The sequence below is a fragment of the Lactuca virosa genome, chromosome 1 (assembly GCF_052849685.1).
Source record: "Lactuca virosa cultivar CGN04683 chromosome 1, Lactuca_virosa_CGN04683_v6, whole genome shotgun sequence".
NCBI lineage: Eukaryota > Viridiplantae > Streptophyta > Magnoliopsida > Asterales > Asteraceae > Lactuca > Lactuca virosa.
The window spans coordinates 213,923,164-213,941,550 of NC_136426.1; the positions used below are offsets into that span (position 1 = coordinate 213,923,164).

Below are 18,387 nucleotides of genomic sequence, written 5' to 3' on the forward strand. Positions count from 1 at the left end.
ACAAGATTTCACATGTAATTGAACCCAAAGCATGGTATTCAGAACCAATTGAGGACCTGGATACAGTACTTTGTTTCTTACTTTTCCAAGAAATAAGTGAATTACCTATATACACCAAATAACCCAAAACGAACCTTCTTGTTGACAAACACATAGCCTAATCAGCATCCACAAAACCAACAACATCAAATGAACTTGATTTTGACAATACAATACCTTTCCCCGGACAATTTGTTAAGTACCTCAACAATCTAAAAGCAACATTTAGATGAGACTTTCTTGGCTTATGCATAAATTGACTTATAACTTGAACCCCATAACTTATATCAGACCTAGTTACAGTAAGATAAATCAATTTTCCTATAAGTTTTTGAAATTTTGTTATATTACTAATATGCTCCGAATTATCATCACAATCTCTACTAAAAACAAAGTTTACTTTCAGAGGTGTTTTAACTGGTTTACACCACAACATTCCAAATTCATTTAGTAACTCCAAACAATATTTTCTTTGATTTAAACAAACACCATTATTTGTAGGTAAAACTTCAATTCCTAAAAAATATTTCAACAATCCTAAATCTTTTATTTTAAACTGGGATTTAAGAAATAACTTGACATTCTCAATTTCTATATTGCAATTTCCAGTTAAGATTATATCATCTACATAAACTAACAAAATGACAAGGGTGATTGTTTTTTAACCGAACAAATAATGAATAGTCACTTAAACTTTGGGCAAAACCAAATTTAGCCAAAGAGGAACACAACTTTTCATTCCATTTTCGTGGAGCCTGTTTCAGACCATATAAGGACTTTATAAGTTTACAAACCCTATTATCATTTTTAGAATGATAGCCTTCAGGCAAAGTCATAAAAACATTCTCAATTAAGTCACCATATAAAAAAGCATTATTAACATCAAGTTGATAAAGAGGCCAAGAATTATTAACAGCAACACATATAACAATCCTAATTGTAACAATTTTAGCAACAGGAGAAAAAGTCTCCTCATAATCTATACATTTTCTTTGATTGTAACCTTTAGCAACAAGTCTAGCCTTATACCTCTCAACCTCACCATCTGACTTATATTTAATCTTATAAATCCAAAGACATCCAATAGGCTTCCTACCTTGAGGAAAATCAACTATATGCCAAGTATGATTTCTTTATAAAGCTTCCATTTCTTCATTCATAGCTTTCACCCAATTAGGAATAGATGAAGCTTCTGAATAGGTTTTAGGTTCAGAAGTTTTATTAAGATTAGACACAAAACATCTATTTTCACTAGTTAAAAAAGAATAATTCACAAATTTTTCAAGACCATATTTATGTGAACTTTCTACTACAAAGTCATTAAATTTAACAGGTAAACGCACATTCCTACTAGATCGAGTGACTCCTAATACATGATCATTAGAAGGATTATTTGGTTCAACATTACTATCCTCAGCCATAGTAGATGAAGCAGGAACATCCACCTCAACCTGAGGCACATGTGCCTCATCACTCTTGTTGCTGACCGCACTAGAAGGGGTCTCAGCCAGATTGTGGACTGCTCCAGCACCATCAAATTGAGGGGTTACCCCTAAATCATCTACAACAATGTTTTCTTGAAGAGAACTAGAAACTAATGGCTCCTCACAGGAAAATGGGTCAATTGGGTCATCAGATAAACTAGATTTATCTCCAAAAGAAGATTTAAGCTTGAAAGGAAATACTGTCTCATAAAATTTCACATCCCTGGAAACAAAAATAAGATTTGAGTTAAGACTTAAAACTTTATAACCCTTTTGTTCAGAAGAATACCCAAGTAAAACACACTTTTCTGCACGTTCAGAAAATTTATCTAAATTATTTAGTTTAGTTGCAAAACAAAGACAACCAAAAACACGAAGTCTATCAAAACTAGGAGAAGACTTATATACAAGCTCATACGGAGAAGCGCCATTTAAAACTGAAGTGGGTGTTCTATTGATTAAAAAAACAGAGGTTAAAACGGCATCACCCCAAAATTTTAAAGACAATCCATATTGAAACATCAAAGACCTTGCAACATTCAAAATATGTCTATGCTTTCTTTCAACAACCCCATTTTGTTGGGGTGTATGAACACATGATGTTTGATGAACAACACCTTTATTAACAAAAAAATATTTCAAGTTATGATTTAAAAACTCGGTGCCATTATCAGACCTTACCTTTTTAATTTTAACTTCAAATTGATTGAGTAAAATATTAAAAAAAAATGCAGTAACACAAGAAAAAACTTCACTTTTAGACTTTAGCAGATAAACCCAAGTTGCCCTAGTGAAATCATCCACTATAGTAAGAAATAACCTAAACCCTTCTGAAGTGATCACTCTATAAGGACCCCACACATCTAAATGAATCAGTTCACCCAAGAAACAAGGCTGACGTTGACTAGAAGAAAAAGAATTCCTTGTTTGTTTGGCCTTATGGCAAATTTTACAAGGTGGTAAAGACTCAGTACCAAAATTAAGTTTAGATTTTAAAGAGTTCAAGGCTTGATCAGATGGATGACCAAGTCTATTATGCCATGTAACCTTAGAAACATAACACACAACAGAGTTAGAACTAAAAGAATTACCTGAAGGCACACTATCTACATAATAGAGACCTCCAGACTCACTACCATTCCCCACCATCTCCTTGGATTGTAAATCCTGGATTTTACAACTATGTTCATCAAACACAACATCACACTTACTATCTTTACAAACTTTGTGAACAGACAACAGATTAACATTGAACTCAGGTATAGCAAAAACATCAAAAAGTGTTAAGGACATGGAAATATTAAGATTTCCAATTTTTTCAATTTTAGCACTAGTTCCATTAGGATGACTAACATGAAGATTAAGTTTAGATACATCCACAATATCATATAAAAGAGACTCAAAAGCTATCATATGTTGATTAGCTCCTGAATCAACAACCCATTTATTATAATTAAATGATGAATTGCAAGCATTAAATAAGAAAGTACATGCCATATTAGCATTGACAGAAGCTTCCTCATTGCATTGCTTCTCACCAATCGGATTAAGGAATTTGACATACTGATCCTTAGTGAGTTGATGAAACTCAGACTCTCCAGATCTAGAAGTAACAGCAGACGAATTAACATTGAAGTTTTTATTTTGATTATTTTGATTTACTTCACTTCTAAACTTAAAATCCTTGGGCTACCCAATTATTTTATAGAATTTTTCAATATAATGTCCTTTAAATCCACAATTTTTACACTGAACAACCGGACCTTTGTTTTTATTACCAGTATTACCAGAAGAAAATCTATTGTGAAATTTACTATTAAAAACAGGAGGTTGATTTTTGGAAATGGATTGAGAGTCATTAGACAGAGATCCATTTCTTTGAAGTGATTCTTCACGAGATATTATAGAAAAGACAGTTTTGACATTAGGAAGTGGATCCATGAGAAGAATATGGCTTTTAACCTGACTATATGACTCATCCAGACCATTAAGAAACTGCATGAGTTTCATCAGTTTAGCATGATCCTTAAGTTTAACAGCATCCTCACAAGTACACTCAGTAGGACTCGTTAAACCATCAAATTCTTTCCATAAAGCATCTAGTTTATTAAAGTAATCTGAAACAGAAATACCAGATTGTTTTAAAGAATTAATTCGTTGATGTACATTAAAAACAACAGATCCATCTGCTTTATTATATGTTTCAAATAAATTTTCCCGAATTTCTTGTGCATTATCAGAATATGTCACACCACCGAACCAGACGGCGGAAACGTCCGGGGGCTCGTGTGACTAACAATTGAATAATCATCACAATGAATATACATGAATCTTAACACGATCATCACCAACATTACATATTACAACTAGCATTGTTCACATCAAGTACATTGTTAAAATTCATAAGTTCAAATTGTTAAAAGTACGATAAGTGCTATTACATAAAACGAAACCATACACACTTGCAAATCTTCCATCTTAACGATTACCTGAGAATACAAGTTATTTTGAAAACGGTCAACATATACAATGTTGGTGAGTTCATAAGTATGTTTGAGTAAAAGTCTTTGTATCTTTCATAAAAACCCAGAAAATCCGATATTTTCTGTAAAATGTCTGGAAATGTTGTGAAAATCAAGTATAAATGCATGTGTGAATTTCATAGTTATAACTTATAAGAGTGTAGTTTAGATTCAATGTATTGTGAATAAATGATAAATGTATATGAATAATTTCCCCAGAAAGTCCGATATTTTCTGTTTTATAACAACGTCTAGATTCTTGTATCGTTAAATAAGTCGTTTTGCATTGACACAATCGAAGAGTTTATCTTCGAAAGGTTACTTTTGGTATTGAATCCCTATATGAGCCGTTATAACCATGCATGATAATGACTAGGTCGCCCGTCTTGGTATTTTTCCAAATGCCGGTCTTGCAAAGGATTTTGGCGCCCTAGACTGGCCTAGTCTAGCAGTAGCGAACAGCTAAGGCGTGGGGGGTCACCCCGTATAGATCTATACACAAACTCTCGCTTTCCTACCACGAAACTCTGATTATAACTACAGGCTACGATTGGACACTCAGGGGTGCCAACCGACATGTCTCACTAGATTCTCAACCCCTTTTTGTATTATGTTTAATGTTTACGTATATGTGGTATGTTTTAGTATTCGAAAGGTACATATATAAGTATACGAAGTTTAATGCTTACGCAAAGGTATAGTTACGGTCTACTAACATGTGGAATTTCCATTCCAAGCCCTATTAGCATGTAATAGGACCACATAGGTCCAATAACATGTAAGAGGGTAATTTAGGCCCAATAGGCATGTAAATGGGCCACAAAAGCCCAATAAACATGTACTCCATAACTTAGGCCCAAGTTAACATGTAAGTGGGTCGCAAGACCCAATAAACACGTCATGGAAAACATTGGTCTCAATATACACTTAATTGGGGCCTTAGGGCCCAATGGCCAAGAAAAGTGAATATTAGGCCCAATAAATAGTTATCGACGTATTCCGTTCATTTGTTTTGTTTCGTGGTTTGTTTTAGCTCAAGGTTTAGTAGATTGATGATAAGAAGCTTTCTTTTTGTAAAAATGACATTTTTGGCCAATAATCCTCCAATTGTTAATTAAGGCCCAAAGTTTTGTAAAAATGACACTTTAGTCCATAATTTATAAAAATTTGCAAGTTTGTCCCAAAAGTCTAAAAATTTACGGTTTTAGCCCAAAAAGTTATATTTTCACATTTAGAACCCTGTTTTGCAGAAAAGTGCATTTTCTGCCCCTTGTTGTAAAAATTTACACTTTCGGTCCAATTTTTGGAAAATTTTACATTTTTGGTCAAATTTGAAAATAAATGTTGTTTTCACCCCTAAATTTGGTTTATTTACATTTATGACTCAAACTTTGGCCAAATAACATTTTTAACCCGAAAACTCCATTTTTTTCACAAATTGGGCCCAAAACCGTGAGGCCCAAAAGTTTTGGCCCATTAAGCTTAAGTTTGCATTTTTGGCCCTTTTGAAAGTATGTTTAACATAAGAATACCTTTTTATACATGTAGGACCTGTTTGGCCCTTATAAAAACATAAATGTCCCTTTTTGCCCTTATCTTTTGTTTTCTTGACAATTTTGACTTTTAACAAGGTTTTTGTTGAAATCTTTGTATCTTAAACATGTAATCACTTTTGGCTTGATAATGTGATGTATATAATGTCATAGTTCATAGATCTTTGCTAAATAATACTTAAAATTTCAAGATTTGCTAAGATCTAACACATTTTTACCAAATAAACTAAGAATTCACACAAAACATGCATATAACACATAGATCTACACATTTTACTTGCATTCTCCCCCAAAAATCATATGAAAACCGAAAACAAGGGGGTATGAACTCACCTTTGCTTGATGTTTCGGTTTTTTAAGAAGAAGTGGAAAGGATTTTTGGTCTTAGCACACCTTTGTTGTGAATCTTGAGTTTAAGAAGCTTCTAAGGTGTGACCATGGATTAAAAACCATGTAAGAAGGAGTTTTTCATGTTAAGATGAAAGAAGATACTTGTGTTTGACAATAACTTGCCAAAGATTTGAATGACTTGATGAAGATCCTTAGAACCCTAGCAAATTTTTGAGATCTTGGAGGAAGGAAGAGGACGATTTTAGAGAAGTTTGGAGAGAATTTTTCAAGTGTGTGTGTGTGTTTTGGCTCTCGGCCGAGAGTAGAAGAAGAGAGGGGAGAGAGTGGTGAGGTGACTAGCATGGGAACATGAGAAACCATGCCTTGATACATGGTGTGTATTATGGAGGTGGAACCTTCAAAGTCAACCCCCCCCCATTTCACTTCTTTTTTTGTTTTATACATGGGCCGAGATTTTGGGCCAAGAATAAAAGGTGGAGTGGTTTTGGCCCATTAACTTTAGTTAGCATCTAGGGATTAGTTATGGCCCAATTAGGCCCATTAGGGTTAGAATGAATCATTCTAGACCCAAATGGTCCAAAATGTTTTAGATTTATGAATTGGGACTAATTAGGACTTCTAAGTCCAATAAAGTTGAATTGGGTGCTTATTGGTCCATTAGGCCCAATAAGGAAATTCTAGTCCAATATGGACTCAAACCGGGATTCTTAGGGTTTCAGACTCTTAGTTGAACATGAATGGTGAATCTAAATGAGCACTGAGTGAGATTTACTTAGAGTATATGTTTTACAATAGTTGAATGGTTACACAGGAATAGAATTTCCTACCTAAAATGCCAGTTGTGACATCATCCCCCCGTTAGAGGGAATTTTGTCCCGAAATTCTTTTGAAACTAGGATTGTGAAGGAAAGAATAAGTGAGGGTACTTTTGCTTCATCTGGTCTTCACGTTCCCACGTGAATTCTGGTCCGTGTTTTGCGCTCCATCGAACCTTCATGATCGGGATGCGACTTTGCTTGGTACGCTTCACCTCCCTATCCATAATCTCGACTGGTTCTTCGACGAAGAGGAGATTCTCGTTTATCTCAATCTCTTCTAAAGGGACGACAAGGGTTTCATCTGATAGACACTTTTTCAGATTCGAGATGTGGAACATTGGGTGTACATTGCTGAGCTCGGTGGGTAGCTGCAGCTTGTAAGCCACTGGACCAATCCGGGCAAAAATCTCGAACAGTCCAATGTACCGCGGGTTCAATTTTCCTCTTTTCCCAAATCGAATCATTCCCTTCCATGGAGAGACATTTAATAGCACGTGATCCCTGAATTGAAATTCTAGTGGCTTTCGCGTTTGTCAGCATAGCTCTTTTGTCGGTCTCGCGATGCTTGAAGTCGAGCTTTGATTTGGAATATCTTCTTGGTTGTTTCACGAATGATTTCAGGTCCTATAAGAGCACTGGCTGGCGATTGCCCTTTTTCTAGTTAATTGTCACCCACCTCGGCCCAGCATAGGGGCGATCTACATTTACGACCATAGAGAGCCTCGAATGGAGCAACCTTGATGCTCGTGTGATAACTGTTGTTATAAGAGAATTCGATCAGAGGCAAGTGGGCATCCCATGATTTTCCGAAGTCAATCACGCAAGCTCAGAGCATCTCCTCTAGTGTCTGGATGGTACGCTCACTCTGATCATCCGTCTGTGGATGGTAGGCGGTGCTCATATCTAGATGTGTTCCCATTGCCTTCTGCAGAGATTGCCAGAATCTTGAAGTAAATCTGCTATCTCGATCCGAGATAATAGATACTGGCACTCCATGGAGTCTCACGACTTCCTTGATGTAGATTCGGGTCAGCTTTTCCATCTTGTAGGACTCTTTTATTGGCAGGAAATGAGCGGATTTTGTCAATCTATCGACAATTACCCAGATAGCATCCAATCCGTCTGATGTCTTTGGCAATTTGGTCACGAAGTCCATAGTAATCCTTTCCTATTTCCACTCGGGTATCACCGGTTGTTGCAATAGTCCCGAGGGCTTTTGGTATTCCACTTTCGCCTTGGCGCAAGTAAGACACTTGCCCACGAAAGTAGCTATCTCTGCCTTCATATTAGGCCATCAATATTGCTGCTTGATGTCCAAATACATTTTATCTGACCCCGGATGAATAGAATATCACGTCTTGTGGGCTTCATGCATAACTTTCTCTCTGAATCCCCCAATTTTGGGAACCCAGATTCTATTCATGAAGTAGTGGGTTCCATCGTCTCTAGCTTCGAGCTCCTTCTCCATTCCTCGTAGTGAGTCACTAGCGACATTTTCCGACTTCAATGTGTCAAGTTGGGCTTCTTTGATCTGTGAGGCTAGATGAGATTGGATGGTGATTGACAGAGTCTTCGCACGATGACTTGAATACTCCTTTCTGCTCAGGGCATCGGCTACCACGTTAGCCTTGCCTGGATGATATTTGATCTCACACTCATAATCATTTAACAGCTAAACCCATCTTCGCTACCTCATGTTTAGTTCCTTTTGATTTAGAATGTGCTGGAGGCGCTTGTGGTATGTAAAGATGGTGCACTTGGTACCATATAGGTAGTGCCTCCAAATTTTTAAGGCGAAGACCACCGCCCCCAGTTCAAGATCATGCATGGTGTAATTTACTTCATGTGTTTTCAGTTGTCTGGATGCACAAGCAATTACCTTCTCTCGTTGCATGAGGACACAACCTAAACCTTGATTCGAAGCATCACAGTAAACTATGAAGTCTTCGGTTCCCTCCGGAAAGGATAGCACTGGAGCACGACAAAGGGCTTGCTTCATGGTTTGGAAGGAAAACTCTTGCTTTTCGGTCCATTTGAAGAGTACGCCTTTTTGGGTCAACGTGGTGAGGGGTTTGGCTATCTTGGAAAAGTTCTGAATGAATCTTCGGTATTAGCCTGCAAGACCCAATAATTGGCGAATTTCTGTTGGCGTTGACAGAATTGCCCAATTTTTGATTGCTTTGATCTTGGAGGGGTCCACATGTATTCCTTCCTGACTAACTACATGGACAAGGAAGTTAACACTGCGGAGCCAGAACTCGCACTTGGAGAGTTTCGCATACAACTTTTCAGCCCGTAGGGTTTCTAAAATCTATCGAAGGTGTTGGCTATGATCTTCTTCGCTTCGAGAGTACACAAGAATATCGTCGATGAAAACGATCACGAATTTATCAAGGAATAGACGGTAGAATCGATTCATGAGGTCCATAAATGCAGCGGGGGCATTTGTTAGACCGAAGGGCATTACGACGAATTCGTAATGACCGTAACGAGTTCGGAAACAGTCTCAGGAATGTCCTCATCTCGGAATTTGAGTTGATGATAACCGGATCTCAGATCTATCTTTGAAAAGTAACTGGCTCCTTGAAGTTGGTCAAATAGATCATCGATTCGTGGAAGTGGATACCGGTTTTTGATGGTGAGTTTGTTTAATTCCCTATAGTCGATGCACATCCTGAAGGACCCGTCTTTCTTTTTAACGAAAAGAACCGGAGCTCCCCATGGCGAGAAGCTGGGTATGATGAATCCGTTATCCAGGAGTTCGCTTAGTTGGCTTGATAATTCTTGCATTTCAGTAGGAGCCAACCTATAGGGTGATTTGGCTATTGGAGTGGCTCCAGGCACTAGGTTGATTCAGAATTCGATTTTTCGTTCTGGGGGTATTCCCGAAAGATCTTCTGGAAATACGTCCGGGAAGTCACACGCCACTGGGATGTTGTGAATGCTCGCTTCCTCTTTGGTTTTATCCACCACATGAGCAAGGAATGCGTAGTTCTTCTTTTGTAGACACTTTTGTTCCTTAAATACATGAGATAAGGCGAAGGTTTGCGCCGGGTTTATCTCCGTAGATTATTATAGTTTCGTGATTAGGAAGATGAAGGCGAACGGCCTTCCCGTGACACATAATATCGGCATGATGGGGGATTAACCAATCCATGCCGATGATCACATCAAAACTCCTAATATTTACTGGCATCAAATTTATTTGGAAAGAGTGTTTGTTTAGTTTAACTTACATCCTATATAGATATCTTCTGTTGTTTCCGTTTTCCCATTAGCTATTTCCACCGTAAAGGCATTGTTGAGCTTGTGGGGTTGTTGATTTAGCAAGTGTTTGAATTTATTACTAACAAAACTTCATTCCGCCCCGCTATCAAATAGGATGCATGCATACGAGTTGTTAAGTAGGAACGTACCGGTGACAACGACTGGGTCCTGCACTGCTTCACCCTGACCCATTGTCAACACTCTCCCTGCTGCTCCTGCCCCTTGATTGTTCGCATTGGGGCAGTTTCGCCTGAGATGTCCGGTCTTTCCACATCCGTAACAGGTATAACTGGCTCCGACATTGGTGTTGTTATTGTTGTTCGTCATCTGGTTCTGTGGAACCTGAGTCCTACAATACTTTGTTGTATGGCCCTTCCGGTTGCACCTTGTGCAACTCATCTCTCTGCACTCCCCATGATAGGGTGGTCCTGGTGTGTCTCATTGGTAGGTGGTTCGACAAGGGCCTCATTCGTGTCCCTATCTTCCTCCGTGTCCTCGTCAGTCCCCTCAAACTCATAGTCCGTATCAGTGTACTCGTCGGGCCCAACGTCATGCGCTCCTCCTTATTCTTCTTCGGGATCCTCCTCAAGCATCCCTTGAGCCACTAGCACTTGGTAGAAATGTACTCCTTGCTGATCATCATCCATGATGACTGCATGGGAGTGCGGGAACAAGTCGTGTTTGGATTATTCCTATAGTATATTTTAATTATTTAGATTTGAGTTCCCTAGAGTTTTTGGAGAGTGATGTAGGCTTTTTGATTCATTTCCCGCTATGATTACTCCCGAACACATGTTGATCATATTCTGAATAAATATAGTTGATCAGGCTATATTTATCCCTAATATGACTACATAACTACCCAGGGTTAATCATAGTGCTCAATTTCCTCCAGAAGCTTTTATTAGATATTGTTAGATTGTTACTCAAATTTGCGCACATAAGTGTGAAATTTTTGTTTGATTCAGAGTTATTTAGTCCCATTTTGTTTATAGTTGCATATCATGTATGGTTAGATATGCTAGTTCACTATAAACATTGCTCTGATACCAACCTGTCATACCCCCGAACCAGACGTCGGAAACGTCCGGGGGCTCGTGTGACTAACAATTGAATAATCATTACAATGAATATACATGAATCTTAACACGATCGTCACCAACATTACATAATACAACTAGCATTGTTCACATCAAGTACATTGTTAAAATTCATAAGTTCAAATTGTTAAAAGTACGATAAGTTCTATTACATAAAACGAAACCATACACACTTGCAAATCTTCCAGCTTAACGATTACGTGAGAATACAAGTTATTTTGAAAACGGTCAACATATATAATGTTGGTGAGTTCATAATTATGTTTGAGTAAAAGTCTTTGTATCTTTCATAAAAACCCAGAAAATCCGATATTTTTTGTAAAATGTCTGAAAATGTTGTGAAAATCAAGTATAAATGCATGTGTGAATTTCATACTTATAACTTATAAGAGTGTAGTTTAGATTCAATGTATTGTGAATAAATGATAAGTGTATATGAATAATTTCCCCAGAAAATCCGATATTTTCTGTTGTATAACAACGTCTAGATTCTTGTATCGTTAAATAAGTTGTTTCGCATTGACACAATCGAAGAGTTTATCTTCGAAAGGTTACTTTTGGTATTGAATCCCTATATGAGCCGTTATAACGATGCATGATAATGACTAGGTCGTCTGTCTTGGTATTTTTCCAAATGTCGGTCTTGCTAAGGATTTTGTCGCCCTAGACTGGCCTAGTCTAGCTGTAGCGAACAACTAAGTCGTGGGGGGTCACCCCGTATAGATCTATACACAAACTCCCGCTTTCCTACCAGGAAACTCTGATTATAACTACAGGCTACGATTGTACACTCAGAGGTGCCAACCGACATGTCTCACTAGATTCTCAACCCCTTTTGTATTATGTTTAATGTTCACGTATATGTGGTATGTTTTTGTATTCCAAAGGTACATATATAGGTATACGAAGTTTAATGCTTACGCAAAGGTATAGTTACGGCCTACTAACATGTGAAATTTCCATTCCAAGCCCTATATTAGCATGTAATAGGACCATAGAGGCCCAATAACATGTAAGAGTGTAATTTAGGCCCAATAGGCATGTAAATGGGCCACAAAAGCCCAATACACATGTACTCCATAACTTAGGCCCAAATTAACATGTAAGTGGGTCGCAAGACGCAACAAACACGTCATGGAAAAAATTGGGCTCAATATACACTTAATTGGGCCCTTAGGGCCCAATGGCCAAGAAACGTGAATATTAGGCCCAATAAATAGTTATCGATGTATTCCGTTCATTTGTTTTGTTATGTGGTTTGTTTTAGCTCAAAGTTTACTAGAATGATGATAAGAAGCTTTCTTTTTGTAAAAACGACATTTTTGACCAATAATCCTCCAATTTTTAATTAAGGCCCAAAGTTTTGTAAAAATGACACTTTAGTCCATAATTTATAAAAATTTGCAATTTTGTCCCAAATGTATAAAAATTTACGGTTTTAGCCCAAAAGGTTATATTTTCACATTTAGAACCCTGTTTTACAGAAAAGTGCATTTTCAGCCCCTTGTTGTAAAAATTTACACTTTCGGTCCACTTTTTGGAAAATTTTACATTTTTGGTCCAATTTGAAAATAAATGTTGGTTTCACCCCTAAATTTGGTTTATTTACATTTATGACTCAAACTTTGGCCAAATAACATTTTTAACCCCAAAACTCCATTTTTCGCAAATTGGGCCCAAAACCGTGAGGTCCAAAAGATTTGGCTCATTAAGCTTAAATTTGCATTTTTGGCCCTTTTGAAAGTATGTTTAACATAAGAATACCTTTTTATACATGTAGGACCTGTTTGGCCCTTATAAAAACATAAATGTCCCTTTTTGCCCATATCTTTTGTTTTCTTGACAATTTTGACCTTTAACAAGGTTTTTGTTAAAATCTTTTGTATCTTAAACATGTAATCACTTTTGGCTTGATAATGTGATGTATATAATGTCATAGTTCATAGATCTTTGCTAAATAATACTTAAAGTTTCGAGATTTGCTAAGACCTAGCATATTTTTACCGAATAAACTAAGAATTCACACAAAACATGCATATAACACATAGATCTACACATTTTACTTACATTCTCCCCCAAAAATCACATGAAAACCGAAAACAAGGGGGTATGAACTCACCTTTGCTTGATGTTTCAGTTTTTAAAGAAGAGGTGGAAAGGATTTTTGGTCTTAGCACACCTTTGTTATGAATCTCGAGTTTATGAAGCTTCTAAGGTGTGGTCATGGAATAAAAATCATGTAATAAGGAGTTTTTCATGTTAAGATGAAAGAAGATACTTGTGTTTGATAATAACTTACCAAAGATTTGAATGACTTCATGAAGATCCTTAGAACCCTAGCAAAATTTTGAGATCTTGGAGGAAGGAAGAGGATGATTTTAGAGAAGTTTGGAGAGAATTTTTCAAGTGTGTGTGTGTGTGTGTGTGTGTTCTGGCTCTCGGTCGAGAGTAGAAGAAGAGAGGGGAGAGAGTAGTGAGGTGACTAGCATGGGAACATAAGAAACCATGCCTTGATACATGGTTTGTATTATAGAGGTGGCACCTCCAAAGTCAACCCCCCCCCCCCATTTCACTTTTTTTTGTTTTATACATGGGACGAGATTTTGGGCCAAGAAGAAAGGGTGGAGTGGTTTGGGCCCATTAACTTTAGTTAGGATCTTTGGATCCTAAACATAAGATTTTTCGGCCCATTGGGCCCTTGGAAGCATTCACGGCCCAAATAGAATAAAAGAATGGGCTTATGGCTCACTAAGGGTAATTGAATTAGTTATGGCCTAATAAGGCCCACTAGGGTTAGAATGAATCATTCTAGACCCAAATGGTCCAATATGTTTTAGATTTATAAATTGGGTCCAATTAGGACTTCTAAGTCCAATAAAGTTGAATTGGTTGCTTATTGGTCCATTAGGCCCAATAAGGAAATTCTAGTCCAATATGGAATCAAACCGGGATTCTTAGGGTTTCAGACTCTTAGATGAACATGAATGGTGAATCTAAATGAGCATTTAGCGAGATTTACTTAGAGTATATGTTTTACAATAGTTGAATGGTTACACAGGAATATAATTTCCTACCTAAAATGCCAATTGTGACAGAATACGCATGACTAGCATATATAGAGTCACTAATGGAGGACAACAACCAAGGACATACCACAGCATTAGCCCTTTCCCATTTAGACACTTTAGTTGTCTCAACATAATCTTTTTTAAAAGTACCATCAACAAACCCTAATTTGTTTCTAGCTTTAAGAGACCTAGACATAGAACTCCTCCATATACGAAAATTCTCATTACCAGTTACTTTAACAGTAACAATAGTTGTGGTAGCATTATCAGAGGGATGGACATAGAGAGGATCATCAAAATTAATGGCCTCATCCTTTCAGTAACGCCCATAAAATTCAAGTCAATTTAAAACTTTTTAAGACATTTAAAACCATTAAGTTATTACAGTTTACTTTCATAATAATTTAAACATCAGAGTATCCCCATAATCAATCATGAAAATGTAAGGAAGTGCACGATCATGCCTTCGCCTTCACGTGATCATCAGAATACTTGAAACAATAATCGATAAATGTAAGCTCGAAGGCTTAGTGAGTTACCCCCAAAATACCAACGCCATACAGATATAACCATATCATATAAACATATAAGCAAATAACATGCATAATGAGCCATCAGTCTGACAGGACCGAATCCCGGTCCTCAGTCTATCTGGACTGCTCTCCGAGCCCTCGACACGTCTGGACCGCCCTCCTCGGGGCCTTCAGCCTATCCGGACCGCTCGTTGGGCCTTCAGCCTGACTAGATTTTCTCGGCCCGGGCCTGCAGTCTACCCGGTCCGCCTAGGGTGTCTTGGCCTACTGCACACAGCAGGACCTGCCTCAACCCTTTCACCAAACCAACAAACATGTGCACATATATATAAACAGGTAAACATGCAGATCTAACAGATCACTAATCATAGCAACCATCCTATAACCAGGATACCGATCTAACCGATCTCTATCACATCAACCATCCTTAACCAAGATGAAACCTAACATAGCAACCGTCCTTAATCAGGATGAATTCTAGGATAGCAATAATCATAGCAACCATCCCAACCCAGGATGTAATCTAACATAGCAATAACATACGACCATCCTAACCGAGGATGTAAATCATAAAGGGCCCCCCTTGGTGCCGTAGACCCTATTGATATAGTGAGGATAACTCACCTGACACTGCTGAAGTCCCACAGATAAAACTCCAACTGCTGGTTGACAGATTCCCGAACTGTCAACATCAAACAATACCCAATTAATAATTAGGTTCCAAGCCCAAAGTCCAACTCACACTCCAAACGCTCAAAAGTCAAGTAATGGGCTAAAGCCCAATATATGGCCCAATTTTCCAAATTAGGCCCAGACCTCTACATGGTCTTTCCTTAAGGCCCATCCAATTATTCTAGTCCAAACTCTTGGTATTCCCATGGTCCAATATCACATAATCATAAAATCCCAATTATGGCCCATGTATGGCCCAATTATCCAAATTGGGCCCAAGTCTCTCACATGGGTCTTATCCTCAAGCCCGTCTAATTATTTTGCTCCATTTACTTGTTAATGGATAGCCCATCAACAGTCCAATCTCCAAAGCCCAGTAAAAAGGTCTAATTCAAGGCCCTAGTGAAATTAGGGTTTTCCACATGAAATGACGTTTAGGGTTCAGTTTTCCTACTTAACCCATCAAGGACTTAATCCATAAAGTCCAATATTATCTTAGGTTAATTTTCAATGATTATTAATTAACATTTTAAGTTTATTAAATAATTCTCGTGCAGTCCCGATAAATCCCCAAAATTAGGGTTTTAAGCCATTACGGTTTTCGAAACCCTAATTAGGGTTTCCTACCCAATACTAGCCCATTAGTCAATTGGTTGGGCTTTAAGGTCAGTTTGGGCCTCATTGGGCCCATAAGGGTTTTATTAGGTCAATTAGGGTTTCCTTGGGCCCATTAGTGCTCCATTGGGCCCACTAGGGTTTCATGCATCCCAACGAATCAAACACAACAAGGCAAAGCACACCGCCACCCGACACGACGGTAGGAGGCGGCAGCCACCACCCTACGGTGGCGGTTTTTACAATAATACAATTTACAATAATATTCAAATAACACACATACACCCATAGCCACGTTGTGGTGGCAGGCGAATGTGCATGGTGGCAGCCACCACCTCACGGTGGTGGTGGTGGGGTCTTTCTTCGGATCTCCGGCCAAGAAATGCTCCTGTAGCACTAAACCATCACAACACACGCGCATAAACACCATAACACGCACACAGCCACCTCCCACGGTGGCTAGTGGCGGCAGAAAAGGGATAGCATTCGACAGCAGCGCTAGCAGCAACTGTAGTGGCTGAAGGAGGCGGAACTCCCCCACGTCGATGGCTACCTCGAACGACAGTAGAGGAATGGACCCACTGGTGGTTCTCGTCTTCACCGGCAAGGAGGGAAAGTCGATCCGCGACCACAGCAGCGGTGCTAAACGTCCGGCGGTCCATTTATTCGACGGCGGCTTAGTCTTCACGGGGACGAATTAGAGGCGGCTATCTGGTGGAGTAGCTGCCCGGTGGTCTGGTTTGATCGGAAACGAACGGAGAGAGAAGCCAACGACGCAAGTCGCTTCGCCGGTCGGAAAATGTATATGAAGAGGGGTGGTGGTGCGGCTTGGAGAATCCGGTGGCATAAGGTGGCGGCTGGCAACTTAACTTAGGGTTAGTGTTAGGAGGTGCATGTGTAAGGTATTTATACGCACCAGTCCCATCTCAAACTTTGTCCCTATTGCCACTTCTAGTCCCTCCTTATCCTTCTTCTTTCAAATTAAATCCCAAAACGTACCAAATAACCCCCATCTTTCATAATTCATTACAATTCAAGTACAATACTTACCAAACACACCCTAACTTCTTAATTCCTTTTTAAAATAACTCCCGAAATTACATTTTAACCCCCGAAGATTCAGATATCGTCATTTGGCTTCCCGAAACCAACACCCCACTTATTATTATTTGGTTTTGGACTATAAAATTACTTCTCGGGGTTCCGGGTTTATTATTTAATTATCCTATTTTAAATGGGATGTTACACTTTCCACTCCCTCTTGGAGGATCATTAGATCCACCCATGAAGACAGAAACAAACAACAGACCACACAATCAAAGAAGTGAATAAAGAACAGTGGAACACTATACTATTGTCCAGATGCTCACCACGTTTGTTGGGGCCCAAGACAACAAGTAAAGAGAGATAAAACTAACAAACAAAGAATCAAAAGACTCCAAGTAATCAAGAAGAACATACAAAAAAAAACAAATAACTGATGTAGTCAAGACATCAGGATCTCCCACAACTGAACTAATAAATGTGAAAAACAAAGGAACAAGAAGACTCGCAGTGGTGGTTCAACGTGTTTTTCGTTAAATCAGAAAGACCGCTCACCTCCCTTAGGGTTGTTCCCTGTCAAAGTTATTTCAAACCTAAGTCCGTTCCCTGAGAGAGTTACTTTGGCCCTATAATCGGGATTGGGTGAGCAGACTAGAAGAAGAACGCTTACACCAACACCAAACCACAGATCCTTCAGGATCAGAAGTCTATCTACCAGATCTGCAAGATCAAACAACAAAAACTCGCAGTAACAAATTCTTAAGAAGAAATAGCCATAAACAAGCAAAATAACAGAGGATGTAACACGATCGGTTCCAAAGGCAAACAAAAAAACGATTTACAAATCGATAAAAACAGGAACCAGAATTAACCTTTATGAAATCTTCAATCAAATGTCGATGAATAGAGACTGAGGCCGGTGGCTCTAATACCATGTAACAAAACTCAAACTCAGAATATGAACTCAAGAACACGAAATCATTCCCAACATCAACATTTCATTGACTATGAAACAGTTGGTTTTTATCATACAAATACAAACGAAATATCTCACTATAATCACACTCAATCTCTCATAAGAACTCAAAGAATCAACCTATGCAGAAACCCTAATATGAAACCCTTCATTTACAAAGACGAGTACAGATGAGAGAGTTTTACAGAGATGAAAATATCTTGAGTTATGAAAAATGAGCTCCATTTGAACATATACTCTGGGGCATATCATAACCCATGGATTAACCCATGAGCCTGGATCGGACTTTCAGCCCGCGTGCACATATTTACCTGCAAAGCTACAAGTACAGAAACAACCCCTACA

General features: G+C 38.4%; 1 protein-coding gene across 1 annotated transcript; it reads right to left on the reverse strand.

Moving 5' to 3' along the window:
• Window positions 1-1,172: 1,172 nt before the first annotated feature.
• On the reverse strand, window positions 1,173-16,684 carry LOC145127201 (uncharacterized). Its single transcript, XM_079062435.1, has 7 exons — window positions 16,470-16,684; window positions 16,306-16,418; window positions 3,302-3,640; window positions 2,615-2,950; window positions 2,053-2,140; window positions 1,828-1,974; window positions 1,173-1,746 (listed from the first exon to the last, which is right to left on the reverse strand). The coding sequence occupies exons 1-7, from the start codon at window positions 16,682-16,684 to the stop codon at window positions 1,173-1,175; spliced, it is 1,812 nt and encodes a 603-aa protein (XP_078918561.1).
• Between the last annotated feature and the right edge of the window lie 1,703 nt (window positions 16,685-18,387).

Excerpts from the sequence above, each read along its gene's own strand:
- LOC145127201 (XM_079062435.1), bottom strand. The coding sequence starts at position 16,684 with ATGGACCGCCGGACGTTTAGCACCGCTGCTGTGGTCGCGGATCGACTT. Across the intron at positions 3,641-16,305 it reads ACCACAACGTGGCTATGGGT|ATTACTTTAATAAACTAGAT; the intron begins GTATGTGTGTTA and ends TTTCTGTTTCAG. Across the intron at positions 2,951-3,301 it reads ATTTTCTTCTGGTAATACTG|GAGCTAATCAACATATGATA; the intron begins GTAATAAAAACA and ends TTGTTGATTCAG.